Source organism: Lissotriton helveticus, chromosome 2_1, assembly GCF_964261635.1.
Source record: "Lissotriton helveticus chromosome 2_1, aLisHel1.1, whole genome shotgun sequence".
Classification (NCBI taxonomy): Eukaryota; Metazoa; Chordata; class Amphibia; order Caudata; family Salamandridae; genus Lissotriton; species Lissotriton helveticus.
Genome location: NC_136059.1, coordinates 1,502,885,355 through 1,502,901,010, shown reverse-complemented (window position 1 = coordinate 1,502,901,010; position 15,656 = coordinate 1,502,885,355). Strand labels below are relative to the sequence as shown.

The 15,656-nt window shown below is 44.6% G+C and overlaps 1 protein-coding gene across 1 annotated transcript in view; it reads right to left on the bottom strand.

Moving 5' to 3' along the window:
- Nucleotides 1–14,913, bottom strand: part of SCARB2 (scavenger receptor class B member 2) — a 485,622-nt gene extending 470,709 nt beyond the window's left edge. The window contains exon 1 of the mRNA XM_078676388.1: nt 14,371–14,913. Coding sequence (XP_078532514.1) covers nt 14,371–14,487 — 117 coding nt within the window. The 5' untranslated portion in view covers nt 14,488–14,913. The remainder of the gene's footprint in view (nt 1–14,370) is intronic.
- Between the last annotated feature and the right edge of the window lie 743 nt (nt 14,914–15,656).

Genomic DNA, 15,656 nt, shown 5'->3' with positions numbered 1-15,656 from the left:
AATGGCCCATAGTGGTGCTGCTGCGAGAATAGCGTTGGTGCGTCATTTTAAAAAACTCCGGAATAATGCGCACCCCTGTGTTTTCCCCTGTGCTGGCATTACAAATAGCTGCCTAGTGCCAACACAGACACCCTTGCGCCATAGTGCAAGGGGTCTGCGTTGCAGGGATGATTGTTTATGTGCAGGAAGCTGTCCCTTACTGCACATAATCAATCAATAATGGTGACTTTCCACTTCTATGTGTGCTGCATTCTGCAGCACACATAGAAGCAGCAAATCAGCCTTTCTTTGTGTGTTGCTTTGCTCCAATCTAATGCTTGCTTTTCCACGGCATTAGTTGTAGTGCTGCCTCAGATTTACACATCCTTGTAAATCTGGGGCAGCGCCAAAAAGCAATGGCTTTTGCAGCGGAACACCCATTGCACACCCCTTTCACAAAGGTACTTGCGTGGAAGTTTATCATATTTACTAAGTGACGTTAACCCCTTTGCTGCGGGGGATATTCCCCCGCTGTGCTGGGGGGCGCGCACAGCGCTCACATGCTCATGACGAGCTGAGCTCGTCATGAGGGTACGGCGCTCCTGTGCTCATGACGAGCTCAGCTCGTCACAGCAACACCCGTTCCCGTGGAACGCTCAGCACAGCAGGGGAATTATCCCCGCATGCGAGCGTTCCACGGCTCATGACGAGCTGAGCTCGTCATGAGCACCGGAGCGCCGTGGCTCATGACGAGCTCAGCTCGTCATGAGCATTTAAGGGGTTAAGCCATGCTAAGTGGCTTAAAGCCACTTTGTAAATATGGTCCAGGGCATTGCGCTAGTGGAACATCAAAAAAAGTTGTATTCCATGGCACAATCCCCTTGTACATATGAACCTCGATTTGCTGCCCAGCCCCTTCTCTCTCTGGCAGGCTACGTCATGCAGTCTTTGATGGACAGTGCTATATTGTCTCAGCAGTCACACAGTCTACATGAGAAAGTTTAATTCCCTATTTTCTTCTTTCCACTTTCCTCTCTATCGCACTAATTTCCCTCACATTTTGTTCTCTAATTGTATAATACTAAGTCATGCTTCCCTGCATCCCTGTCCTCCACCCAAAACCCAGTCTCTTCTATCTGCTCCCAGAGAACCTGGGGCCCGATGTAGGTAATTCTTTTTTACCACTTCTTAAATACCGAATCGGTATTTAAGAAGTGGTAAATATGAAGGGGGGAGATGTAGGTATTTCCAGATGTGTAAATACCGAACCTTTAAGATTCGGTATTTACCGAATCTGGAAATACCGAATCGGTATTTCCTATTGATTCCTATGGGCTGTGAAGCCCATAGGAATCAATGGGCAATACCGATTCTGTAATTACAGAATCGGTAATTACCGATTTTAGCAAGGGTGCAGGGGGTGTCACTTTGACACCCTCTGGCACCCCCAAAACAGGCTCGGGTGCCATGTGGCAGGCATACATGCCCCAAGGGCAGGTCTGCCTGTCATATGGCAGAGGTGTGCATGCACACATGTGCATGCACACCGGAATCGGTATTTTACCATCAAATTGGATTTGATGGTAAAATACCGATTTTGTAAGGCTGTGGGACTCAGAAGAGTCCCACCTACATCTCAAATTTACCGAATCGGTAAAAATACCGATTCGGTATTTTACAGAATCGGTAAATTTACCGATCGGTAAATTTACCGATTCTGTAAAATTAAGGGCCCTACATACCATTTCTGAAATACCGGTCGGTAACGGCCGAAAATACCGATTTTCGGCCGTTACCGACCGACCTACATCTGGCCCCTGGTTCTCGGCCCAAAAGCACTAGTTAAAAATAAAATGCAGTGAAACCACGCTTTGGTTCTTGTGCAACATGGCAGGCCTCTGTCTGTCTGATTAATCACACCTCATGTGCATGCATTAACCAAGAAAATAATTCACCAGGAAGGCCTGTTTATTGCGGTCCCAACACGGCACTGGTACAATCAGGGTTGAGTCAAGGTGCACGCAATGAGACACTGTGCAGACAGTAATCCATTGCCACAGCTTGGCAGCTTTCTCTCTGGGCCCCATTCTCACTGCTGCTCAGAGCTGGGACCATGTTGTGGGAGAGGAGGAATGTTAAGTTGTGCAAGTGTCAGACATGCAACAACCAATTGGGCGTGACATTGACCCAGTGTTCCTACCCAGAAGCAGTCAGTGGAGGAGGCGGCACCGCAAAGCAGACGAAGCAGCAGCCATATTGCCTGCCCGGGGATTCAGCCTAATGTCACATTCAGACTTTATAGCAGGCACAGTCAGAGGCAGGACCATCAGCAAAGAGCTCTAACTATTTTCCCAGATGGCTATGAGGCAGCAAGTGGCAGTGACAAGAGTAAGGTGGAAGAGGCTGCAATAGGAGAGAAGAACTTCTTACAGCTCAACCTGCTGATATGCATATGCATTTTGGGACCTTGCAGTAATGTGAGGAATTTCCTAGAATGTGTTAGTCTACACCATATGAGTGGCACTTGCCTGGGCTGTAGTCCTATGGAGTTCATGTGCTGGCAGTATCTTTAAACCGGTTTACTTTGGGGCCTATACCCTATCATAGCACGTGCACTTGTGTTCCCTTCCAGCAGCTTCTGTCAGGATCTGTTGATTGCATGTGTACTCCTGGCCCGGTAGGCGAAGCTAGAGCCGATGCCTACTTGTGGCTGGCATGATGCTTCTTCCCTTGTGTGCTCTTATTTCTTCAGAGATGAGTGCTAGTGGATTCCTATTCCCCAGGTCTACGCTCATTGTAGGCAATGTGGTTCTGCATGATTTGTATACCATTTTGAATTGCGCACTAGCCATATATTTCTGTGGGGAGCATTTTGTATATGTGTGTGTGCCATTGTATGCCTTAATAATTATATTAGTGCATTCTGTTGCCTTTCTGGGTGCAATAGAGGCTTGCAAGTATCTGGTATAGTGTATGTAGAAGGCTGGCTTAGTGTATGGTGCACACGTATTTAAGTGAAGCACGTTGCAGTAATCCAGACAACCCTTATGTTGATTTTAGTGGTCTTAGAGAATGTTAGAAAGCTCTCTAAGTGGTAGCTGTGGGGAGCAAACCTAATGCTTAGTCCAGATGGAGTGTTAAGCAGCTTCTTTTACCAGAACTAATCATATAGTGTAGGTTAAACGAAAAACAACCACACAGTGTAGTTATAACAATAGTTCTATTTATTATGTACACTCATAATATATATAACACATGGTTATATCTCTTACCTGGAGACATCAACACAACACACACAATATTTCAAATGTAAAACAGGTAAGTAAGCACAAATACACAGTGGTCTACAGGGGAAGACCAAACCATATACTAAAGAAGTGGAATGCAAACTGTGGCCGAAGTTGGCACTTGGACCAGAAGACTAAGAAGAGCTGGGAACACATGGTACCACCCGAGGTAAGTGCCCAGGAAGCCCACAGAGGCTGTGTGCAGAGTGTAAACACACCCGTGCACTCAATGGGAAAGTCGCAGTTTTTAAGATGGACCCTTCCCAGTGGACCCTCAAAAAACCCAGTGGAAGACAGACGGTTGGATAGTCACTGCACCTGTGGATACCCCAGAAACCAGGACACCTACACCAGGGAAGCTAGGGGCAAAGGTGTGAAGTGCCATCGGAAACCACCATAGATCACAATAGAGTACTTCAGAAAAGATGCAGCTGGCAAAGAAGGTGAAAGAGTCCGGTGGAATCCAAGGATGGATTCTTGAAGAGGAGTGCCTGCAAGCTGAGGAGACAGAATCTATGCTACTTAGAAGTGGCCAGGAGGCACGGAACACCAATGACGGAAGATGCAGGAGTAATAGCTGTAAACAAGTTGCTGCAGCTGTGGAATACCTGGTGACACTGTGGAAGACTAGGAGCTGTTCACGAGCTGTCCCACTTCGGAGGTCAAGCAGCAGGGGGTTTGGTGTCCAGCTGGAGAACCAAAAAGGCTTGCAAGCAGCAACAGATGTGTTAAACGAAAAAGTTGCAGCGTTGGGACCAACAAGGTGCAAGAGACTCACCAAGTGCAGGAGAGTCAGAACAGACCCTGAGCAAGCAGGTGAGCCCACTGAAGCCAAGGATGACCCTCAAGAGGACCCATAGGCCAAAGGCCTATGGGTCCTCTTGAGGTAAAATTTACCTCATGCTTATTTATTGTATATATTAAAAAATAGATTGTACTATTTGTTGGTTTGAAAAGCCCACCCCTCTTTCTCTTTCAATTCGTTTTACACACAGTTGTTCATACCCAACATAACCTTTAATGCACTTCTCATATCCTTCTTTATCTCTTTTCTTCAGTCACTAGGGGGCCAATTTCTAAAACAGTGGACCGCCTGTTGTTCCCCCAGTTGGGCAGAGTAAATGACTCTGTGCCCCTGATGGAGGGACCGCCCGACAGACTTATAAATGGCCTTCAAGCTGGCAGCGATTTATTAAGCTTTTGGCAGGGAGCGTTGTCTCATCTGTTCCTGTCAATCCATAGCGCACAAACGTGCATGAGTTTTATTTTTTTATTTTAAAAGAGAAAATCCAAAACATTATTTAAAATGTACAGTCCCTCACCACCAAGATTTGCCGAGTAGTGACGGATAGTACAAAAATGGCTACACATAGGCCCATCTAAATTAGGTAGACAGACATGTAGCCTTTTCTCCAACAGCTCTTACAAAGTCTAGCCTTCGGAAGGTTTGGCTATAGTGGTGAGTACACCCTCTCAAATTGAAACTTTAGATTCATTCAAAATTACTTACGGATTTACAAACAACCCCAGTTTGCCAGCTCATAAATCTTTGTCTTGGCTGCATCACACATCAGCCCCCAGTAACCAACTACATACTACCCCAGCAATCTGCACAGCTCTCCTGCACCACTCGTGTGCAGCACCCTATTGCTCTGCTCCTCTAGCGATTCTCCACCTTAAACTCAGGCCCCCAGTAATGCCCTCTCATGACCCAGCACAAAACTTTGCGCCAATCCTGCATCTCTCCATAATCCATCCTAAGACCCTTCCACTGTTTATCTACATCATCAAATTAACTTAACCGTTATATGTATCACCACCAGCCATGCACAACACAACCTGCACCTCCATGCCAGACATTCCAGCAACAAAATGTTCATCCCACAGCAACCTAACCATTACCAGTTCCTTAAAAACCAACAGCTCACTCCATAGTCCTAAAACCTCTCAATTACAGCTGCACTCATTTGCCATCATTTATACAACAAACATCCATAATGACTAGAAAAACTATCTGTAACACCACTCGAGCCAGTCACTCACTACACCATTCACCCAGACCCTATTCACAGTTTCTCCTAGCTGAACATCTTATGCAGTAATTTACAAAACACTAGAAATACACTCTCGACTGACAATGCATGCTTGCCTTCAGACAGTATACTATTTATTCACTAGTTGCTCTTTACAATGCTCAAACCTCTAATTACTTAGTACATATCAGCAGTAAGAACCCCATTCACCCATGCTTTCTTCCTACCGCTCGGCTTTCTTTCCTTTTCATCATCTTTTCCATTTTTCCTTCCCCAGTGGTGATTGCCCATTCTCCATGACCCATTATCCTTCCTCTCCTCTGTCTCCCAATTTCCCCATGATCCTCTTCTCCCCCCCTCTCCTTTCTCTCCAGTGCTTCTATTTATCTCCAAGACACCCTCAACTTTTCACTCTACTCTGTTCCTTCTGAGTTACCCAGTAAAGTTAGGCCTCGCACAGCCTTCATCACACTGTCCCCAACTCTTTATTGCAATAGGTCTGCATCCACAGCCACAGAATGTTCAAGCATTGCAAAACCCAGAAATCTTTAGCGCCTCTATCCTCACAACTTGACCCGAGTAGGGTATCAGAGGGCTTTACACTTGGTTAGACAAAACGAAAATATGACAACCAAGCAACAGATGCAGTCAATACCCGTTGCAAATTGGGAGGTGGTCCATGAGTTAATAACCCAGCCGATGAACGGCAGGTTTGAGTCCATATTGGGACATTGTGTCAGTTACATTCCATATGCTGAGTCAGAGTGTTCTACTGTAGATATTTGTTCATCAGAAACAGTTTGACTTCTTTTTTTAATGCAGCAATTGATGGATTCAGTCTAATATCAGGGTAAAAGGAGTTCCAGATTCTGGGGGCCATTATAGAAAAGGTTTGATTGTCGTTTTTCCCCCCAGAAATTTCTGTGGTTTTAACAGCAAGGTGCTGGCACTCCTAGAGGATCTGCAGCCACCGGACAGTTTCAGTTTTACAGCAAGGTACTTCTGTATGTTAAAGTGTAGTGCTTCATGTATCAAGCAAGCAATTTCCAGCTGTATCTTTGCCTCATAAGGGAGCAAGTTCATAGTCTTCAGATCGGGAGTGATTTGGTTGTTTTTCTTTGATCCAGTGATGAGTCTTGCAGCAGAAATAAGAGATGCCCTTAGTGGAGCCAGTTTGGATCTAGGCAGACCACATGAGGTAGTACTTCCATATTCTAACCTAGGGATTACTAGTGCTTGCGCAGCTGTTTTGAGGTTGTTGAAGCAGAGGAAGGGTTTAATTCTTCTTAGAATGCTGCTTGGAAAGTTGGCTTCTTTGATGTGGCCTGCTTTGATGGCTGTACTGATGTTTTCTTCCATACTGAGATTCTTGTCGAGTGCAATTCCCAGTGATCTTGTGATATCGACATCTTGTTGAAGGCAATTGAAGGCTGTTAGATGTTTCATCCAATCTTTGATGTCAAGGGATCCCTTTGGTGAGGTGATTAAGAGGAATTCCATTTTGAGCGAGTTGAGTTGGAGGTTGCTTCTTGTCATCTAGTTTTTGATTTTTTGAAGAGTTGGCTAGGAGCAACGTATCGGTTGTGCCAAGACTCACCAACTGCACTCTTGCCCCGAGCACCATGCACAGCTCAAGGGTCCATATCATTTTAAAACCTGTTAAACCTAGACTCTTCCTACGCCCCATGCATGTCCCCAGGAGATTCAGTGGTGGCACCTCAGCCTATCCAGTTTTTCTTGCTCCTCGTCACCCACATCCCATGTCACTCAGCTAGATCACTGTAACAGCCATACCAATACCCACCCCTGGATACCTTGCATCTCGCAATCACTGTAACCTTTATTTACAGCCTACCATATCCCCAACACCCAGCCTACTATACCCCGTTCACCTAGAAAACCCTTGTGCCAGCACCCTTTAACCTCTGGCCCAGTACACGATAGCCCTACAGTAATACTCAACCAGAGTACTAGAAGCATAGCATCCAACACTACCCAGCAACCTTACACCAAGCATCCCCAGATATTCTGTATTCCTCATCGGGAAAACCCAACTCGTTTGGGGCCGCACTAATACTGCCAACCATATTCAGCCCAAGCACTTGCAGAAGGTCATCATAAAACACCATGTTACCTTGACACACTGTTGTTTCTTGGTTTTGCTTTTACAAATTCACTTTGTAAGTCAAATTAGTTCGCTAAAATGAATCCAAAACTACAACTCTCAAAATACTTTGATGTCTTAAATGAAGCCTAGTACTCAACATAAGATGTTACTGTAATATAGTTTCATCTGATAAACCTGATGCAACCTCCATGGTTCTCCTTCCCCCAGAATCACATGCCTCTTAATCACTACACATCGTCAACCTTCCCCGCACAGTAGCGAACTAGCTCCTATGTATATATTACATGCTTTATTTACATTTGCACTAATCTGCAGTCATTAACAAAACCACTCAATATCCTTCTCAGTATTACCAGACTCTACTTAAAGCCACTGTGCTTCTTGCTCACTAGCCCATCACCCACTCACATTCACAACACATCCTAGTAACACTACTCACCACTAAACATTTTTCTTCTTATTCGCTGCTGCTGTAAATATTAGAGAATCAATTGGCAACTGTATTTCCATTACATCAAGAAATTGTCAATCTATGTTGGGCCACTGGAATTATGCAGCTGAAGAGGACCAAATCATGAGGTATAGTTGACTAAATTATGTGGTAAGAAAATGCACGTTTTGTAGACTAATGCTGCATATTTTGTGACATTTTTGCATTTATTATTTTGATATTTCTATCCATGTTGACACCGCCTTAGAAAAGGCTTAACTCCATTAGTACTACTTTAAAACTCAAATACAGCAATACGCTATAGCAGTGGTTCCCAAACTGTTGACTCCTGAGGACCCCCACTGAATCACTACTGAAAGCCGGGGACCCCCAAGCAATTTGTACAATTTAAATTTCTTTTTAAAAACACCTTTTGAAGCAGATGCAATTTCAAGAGGGAGACAACCTGAATTGGGTCTATTGGCATGGACATGTATGCATACAGCAGTGTATTATTTAGTGGTACAAGTCTCCTGCTCTCAGCCATAGCAAAAAACAGTAATGGGCCTTGACTCAAACTCAGTCAGGCTGAGTCAAATACTAAATAAAACAAAACGATTGCCAGAACTGAGACCGACTCCTACAGAATCTTCAACTAAACCTTTATGAACAAAACATAAACGTCTGCTTTATCAATTACAACATCTAATGATTTATTCAACTTATTTGTTTTTATGTATTTTTGCAAAAACTATATTCATTGTGCATAGAATTCATACAAGATATATACAAAACCACTTATTTGCACAAGCAATATATACAAAATGTACAAAACATTTACAACTGACACATCTAAACCAGACACATACACACCTCTCTCAAGCTTCAAACACTCATAATACCCAATGGTCCCAATGTACACAACAAATTACAAGAACATATAGAATAAAGCAAACTGTCAAAGAAGTTTAGAAGTCTTTTGTGTCTTCTTTCAAAATGAATGAAGCTGTAATTTTTTCTCTTTTTATAGACAACAAATACACAGTCTGTGTGACCTGGGACCAGGTCGACGCGTTTCGAACCCGCAAACTGGTGGGGTTCTCCTCAGGACCAAGAAGACTCTTGATGACAGTATGCACCCGGGCCGGCAGTCAGATTAATACAGCGACGGCATTTCATTTATCAGCAGTTTTCAAAGAGAGCAGATCAACGGATTCATTCCGGGTTTATCTTTGGTCTGGAGGCAGCAGGGCATGACTTGGGAGTCCTGTTGCCCACAAAAATGAACTTGAGCTATACGGGGATACTGACACATCAGAGTTACATAAGAAGGGAGTCACTCAGAAGACTTAGGGGTCTTGTTGGTCCGGAGGAGAACCCCATCAGTTTACGGGTTCGAAACGCGTCGACCTGGTCCCAGGTCACACAGACTGTGTATTTGTTGTCTATAAAAAGAGAAAAAATTACAGCTTTATTCATTTTGAAAGAAGACACAAAAGACTTCAAAACTTCTTTGACAGTTTGCTTTATTCTATATGTTCATGTAATTTGTTGTGTACATTGGGACCATTGTGTATTAGGAGTGTTTGAAGCTTGAGAGAGGTGTGTATGTGTCTGGTTCAAATGTGTCAGTTGTAAATGTTTTGTATATATTGCTTGTGTAGATATGTTGTTTTGTATATATCTTGTATGAATTCTATGCACAATGAAGATAGTTTTTGCAAAAATACATAAAAACAAATAAGTTGAATAAATCATTAGATGTTGCAATTTATAAAGCAGACGTTTATGTTTTGTTCATAAAGGTTTAGTTGAAGATTCTGTAGGAGTCGGTCTCAGTTCTGGCAATCGTTTTGTTTTACTCAGCCATAGCAGCACCTCTACATTCTCATCCCAGAGCCTTGGAGTGGTGACCCTTCCTTACAGCAACAGGTCGAATGATTGTGAATTATTAGCATTTTTACCTATTCACAGTTTAAGAAGGCCTAAAATATTATGTTCCCCTCGCTGTCCCCGTGCTCTCTATGCCCGGTGTTTCCTTCTGTACCCCTCGCTGCCCGGTTTTTCCCTTCTGTTCCCCTCGCTGCCCCCGTGCCTCTCTGCCCGTTCTGCCTTCTGTTCTTAGCTGCCCCTATATTTCTGTATTCTGTATTTTGCCTCTGTGCCACTCGTTTTTTGTGCCCTTCTACCCTCTGTGCCACTTGTTTTCCCCTCATTTTTGTGCCCCTTTAGCCTTTTGTTGCACTCGTTTTTACCTCGTTTTTTGTGCCTTTCTGCCCTCTGTTCCACTCGTTCTCCCCTCGTTTTTTGTGCCCTTCTGCCCTCTGTTCCACTCGTTTTTTGTGCCTTTCTGCCCTCTGTTCACTTGTTTTTCCCTTGTTTTTTGTGCCCTTCTGCCCTCTGTTCCACTCGTTTTTTTGTGCCTTTCTGCCCTCTGTTCCACTCGTTTTTTGTGCCCTTCTGCCCTCAGTTCCACCCGTTTTTTGTGCCTTTCTGCCCTCTGTTTCACTAATTTTTCCCTCGTTTTTTGTGCCCTTCTGCCCTCTGTTCCACACGTTTTTTGTGCCTTTCTGCCCTCTGTTCCACTAGTTTTTCCCTCATCTTTTGTGCCCTTCTGTCCTCTGTTCCACTCATTTTACCTCATTTTTTGTGCCTTTCTGCCCACTGTTCCACTCATTTTCCCTCGTTTTTTGTGCCCTCCTGCCCTCTGTTCCACTCTTTTTTCCCTCGTTTTTTGTGCCTTTCTGTCCTCTGTTCCACCCGTTTCTTTTTACTTTCTGCCCTCTGTTCCACTCGTTTTTCACTCATTTATTGTGCCCTTCTGCCCTCTGTTCCACTCGTTTTTTGTGCCCTTCTGCCCTCTGTCCCACTCGTTTTTCGTGCCCTTCTGCCCTCTGTTCCACAAATTGTTTGTGCCTTTCTGCCCTCGGTTCCACAAATTTTTTGTGCCTTTCTGCCCTCTGTTCCACTCTTTTTCCCCTCGTTTTTTGTGCCCTTCTGCCCTCTGTGCCACTCATTTTTCCCTCGTTTATTGTGCCCTTCTGCCCTCTGTTCCACTCGTTTTTTGTGCCTTTTTGCCCTCTGTTCCACTTGTTTTACCCTCGTTTTTTGTGCCCTTCTGCCCTCTGTGCCACTCATTTTTCCCTCGTTTATTGTGCCTTTCTGCCCTCGGTTCCACAAATTTTTTGTGCCTTTTTGCCCTCTGTTCCACTTGTTTTCCCCTCGTTTTTTGTGCCCTTCTGCCCTCTGTTCCACTCGTTTTTTGTGCCCTTCTGCCCTCTGTTCCACTTGTTTTTTGTGACTTTCTGCCCTCTGTTCCACTCGTTTTTCCCTCATTTAGTTCTTCCTGCCCTCTGTTCCACTCGTTTTTTTTGCCCTTCTGCCCTCTGTGCCACTCGTTTTCCCCTCGTTTTTTGTGCCTTTCTGCCCTCTGTTCTACTCGTTTTTTTGTGCCTTTCTGCTCTCTGTTCCTCGTTTTTTGTGCCCTTCTGCCCTCTGTTCCACTCGTTTTTCGTGCCTTTCTACCCTCTGCTCCACTCGTTTTTCCCTTGTTTTTTGTGCCCTTCTGCCCTCTGTTCCACTCGTTTTTTGTTACTTTCTGCTCCACTCGTTTTTCCCTCATTTTTTGTGCCCTTCTGCCCTCTGTTTCATTCGTTTTTTGTGCTCTTCTGCGCCACTCATTTTCCATCTCTGTTCTACTCGTTTTTTGTGCCTTTCTGCCCTCTGTGCCACTCGTTTTTCCCTCGTTTTTTGTGCCCCTCTAGCCTCTGTTCCACTCGTTTTTTGTGCCTTTCTGCCCTCTGTTCCACTCATTTTCCCTCATTTTTTGTGCCCTCTGTTCCTCTCGTTTTGTGCCTTCCTGCCCACTGTTCCACTCGTTATTCCCTCGTTTTTGTGCCCTTCTGCCCTCTGTTCCACTCGTTTTTCCCCCGTTTTTTGTGCCTTTCTGCCCTCTGTTCCACTAGTTTTCCCTTGTTTTTTGTGCCCTACTGCCCTCTGTTCCACTCGTTTTTTTGTGCCTTTCTGCCCTCTGTTCCACTCGTTTTTCACTCATTTTTTGTGCCCATCTGCCCTCTGTTCCACTCATTTTCCATCGTTTTTTGCGCCCTTCTGCCCTCTGTTCCACTCGTTTTTTGTGCCTTTCTGCCCTCTGTGCCACTCGTTTTCCCTCATTTTTTGTGCCCTTCTGCCCCGTTCCACTCGTTTTTTCTGCCTTTCTGCCCTCTGTTCCACTCATTTTTCCCTCGTTTTGTGCCTTTCTGCCCTCTGGTCCACTCGTTTTTCCTTCGTTTTTTGTGCCCTTCTGCCCTCTGTTCCACTTGTTTTTTTGTGCCCTTCTGCGCCACTCGTTTTTCCTTGTTTTCGTGCCCCTTTTGCCTTCTGTTCCACTCGTTTTTCCCAGCCGCTGTGCTCCCTGCAGCCACGCCCCCTGACTGCCCACTGCCCATTCGCTGCCCACGCCTCCCAATTGTATTGTTGTGGTCTCGCCGCCCCTGCGCCAACATTCACAGCTCTTGTGTGCAGCGAGGACGCATGGGCGTTTCATTTTTTACTACGACGACAGGCACTCGAGTCCTGCGGACCCCCTTGGAATGTCTCACGGATCCCTGGGGGTCCGCGGACCAGAGTTTGGGAAACGCTGGGCTATAGGAAGGTGACCCATCAACCTTTGCGTAAGGACTTCCACCATGCAGCAACAGATTAGTAGCTCTACTCTAAGCCACTCCACTCCACTCCACTCTACCACTCCATTTTTTCCACACTCTATTCCACTCTTCGCCATTCCACACTCCAACACTCCACACCACTAGCTAGTGCACAACATGGCTAAAACACATTGACAAAACCAATAGCTCTTGTATAAGTGAATATCATTGAAATTTCATATCACACACTTTTGTGTCCAACTGCATTTTCTTTAAAAAAAAATAATGTACAAGTCAATGCCGTAAACGCCTTGTACAAATATGTTAAACAAATTGTTTTTCTAAGTTGTAACATTAATAGAGTCTGGTGGACAATCAACACAGGAGGAATTAGAACAATTACTTTTTGTATCTGACAACTAATCAATTTTGCACAGTTGTTCATTTTTGGTATTCTCAAAAACAAACTAAAGTGCTATCTCCTGTCTTGTCATGGACCATGGGGGAATGCAGTCAGGTTCTTGACAATTCCAGTTTCTCTCTCCTCGCAAGGGGGGGGGGGGGGGTCGCCTCGTACAATCCTGTATATGTCTGGGTCAGCCCCTTTGCTTTGTGCTTCTCCTACGATCTCTTACTCTGGTCTTCTCACATACCACAATCATAAAATGCTTACTGAATGTATGACTGAGTTTGTGACAGGCGTATTAGAATCAGAGTCACAAGATATGTAACAAATAAAATGTAGTCCAAAAGCCATAGTTGAAAGAAGCCTTATTTGTGCAAGCAACCAAATAAACAGAATTAGTATAAATTAATCAGGATGAATGCAACTAGTGTTCACTTAACATTCACTTTAAATTCTGCTAGTCTTACTTAACTCTTGACAGTCATTGCTGTTAGTCTTCAGATACTGCTCACATAGAATGCCACTAGTCTTCAATTAGTAGTCTCAATAAATGAGACTAGCCTTCTTTTTGCTCTTGAAATAGCATAACAGTGATGCAAATAAACTACCATAATCCTGCTAAGTTTCAAATACTATTCTTCTGGAATACTACTAGTCTGCTTTTAGCAACCAATTGAAATGTTCAGCATGTATTTGAAGGGTAGTTGAATAGAACTAGTATTCCCTCATTTGCATATTTCGGCGTGTGGGCATACTACATAGTCTTCATGCATACTTAATGAATACTGCAATTTAATAGTAAATAAATACCACTTTAAACACTGAAATCACACTAAATGAAGAGCTTCCATTTTTGTGAGGATCGCTGCAACTGGTGCCTTAACGTTATCAGATAATTTAAAATACTGCCTTTCTAACCAATTACGCCAGAACATATTTACGGTCACCTTGGTCTTCGTTGTCAATTTTTTTGGGTAGAGTTTATTTAAAAATAAATGTCTTAAGTCAACTTCCGGCTCTGAAAATCATGCCTTGTGACTCCATTCCCCTTGCCACCCCTTGAACCCTATTTATGGGTTTTCGGAGTAAATATTTTCCAATCCCAGCAGTTCTCACTAGCAACAAGTATTGTACATGGACAGTGAGTACCTGCACCGCCTGCATTTTCCATGTAAAGTATAGTTTTAATAGAGTCGGCGTACATTTGAGAAATTAGGCCAGTTTGATTGCATATGGCCTCAAGGCGCCTCGGAGCGCTACTTCTTCCCGAATCTCTCACCTCCACTGTCAACGTCCCTTCCACCAAGCCATGAACTACTAACCAACTGATTCACAACCCTCGGCGCTGTTTGGAAGTAGCAAGGTAGTTTAGTTGCTTGCACTGGGTGCTCATGTAAAGCGCTCCGATGCCTTCGGGTCAAGTTCGCGCTATATAAGACTGACTGCACACAAAAAACTCACCTCCTTCACTTGCAGGTACAAGGTGTTTTCGAAGACGTGTGCTACGAGAAGGCTGATGCTGGCGATCAGCAGCAGCACGGACACCGTCCCTGTCGTGTACTGCAGCCAGCGAACCATGGTTCCTCGGGGACTCCCACCCCAGGCTTCCTCGGCAGCTACAGAGCACCAGTGCCCGAGCACAACCCTCCTTCACTTGCAAAGGCTGTCAGTTTCGTTTTCAATGGAACCAAAAATAAGTCCCTCCCAGTAAGTGGTGCCTGCTGTCCAGGGCTGTGTTTCGTTTCGGCTTGCTGGTTTTGGCGCCGTAAGAATGTGCTACGTCTCCTCGCAGGTCTCGAGGAGAAGCAATGAATGCAGCCTGGGCTCAGGCAAGGGAGCGCAGAAGTGAAAACAGAATCTCGTTGCAGGCTCTCAGCTGTCTGTCGGTCGCAGGACTGTGACGCGAGGGTTGTTGTGAAGTCGGAGCTATTACGCCGCCAGCTGCTCCTTCAGCTGACACACTGGCAGGCAGGAGCTGCTTACGCCCTCCTTCCAGTGGCATACACTATAGCTCGCCACCCCCACCTGGGACGCACCCTTCCGTTCGTCTCTTCCTGCTGTCCTGCTCCTGTCGTTCCATGCAGGGATCCGCCATGAAAGTGTGGGTCCATAAAGCGTGGCATCTCTATGGCTCCGGTTTTTTAATGCCAACGGCTGGGATATCACTATTTAATGAGATGCTGGGGCCTGAACATTGTTCATGCAGAACAATGCGCCGCTTGTTATCATTACACGCTCGTTATTCACAGTTCAGCTAAACAGAGCTCTCAATTTTTCCGAATGTGTATGAGAAAGTGCAATATCTGATGACAACAAAAAAAGAAGTCACGCAACATTTGGTGCTGTTGACAATCTGGAAAGTAACATGCACTGAATGATTGAAAACAAATCTGATAACCGGTACATATAATGACATAAAATGTATCAGAATTATTGGATGATGTGGGTTGGTAGCCGTTCAGATAACTTTGGGAAAGAGTGATCACCTTGCCTACCCAATATGGCCAGGGACTACCGAACATCCCCCTCCCTCCGCCTTGTGTATAAACAACCTTTATTAAAGATGGCCATATTTTTACGCAGAAAACGTAGCATGACATTTGATTACAATTCATATGTACAGATATCAGATGGCTAACCGTAACATATTTCTAATACAAAGTATTTCCTATCTGAGTCTAACATTTGAATCATAATCATACATTAATTACTTTCTGCGTATCCTATTTGGGCCTACGGCAAGGTCG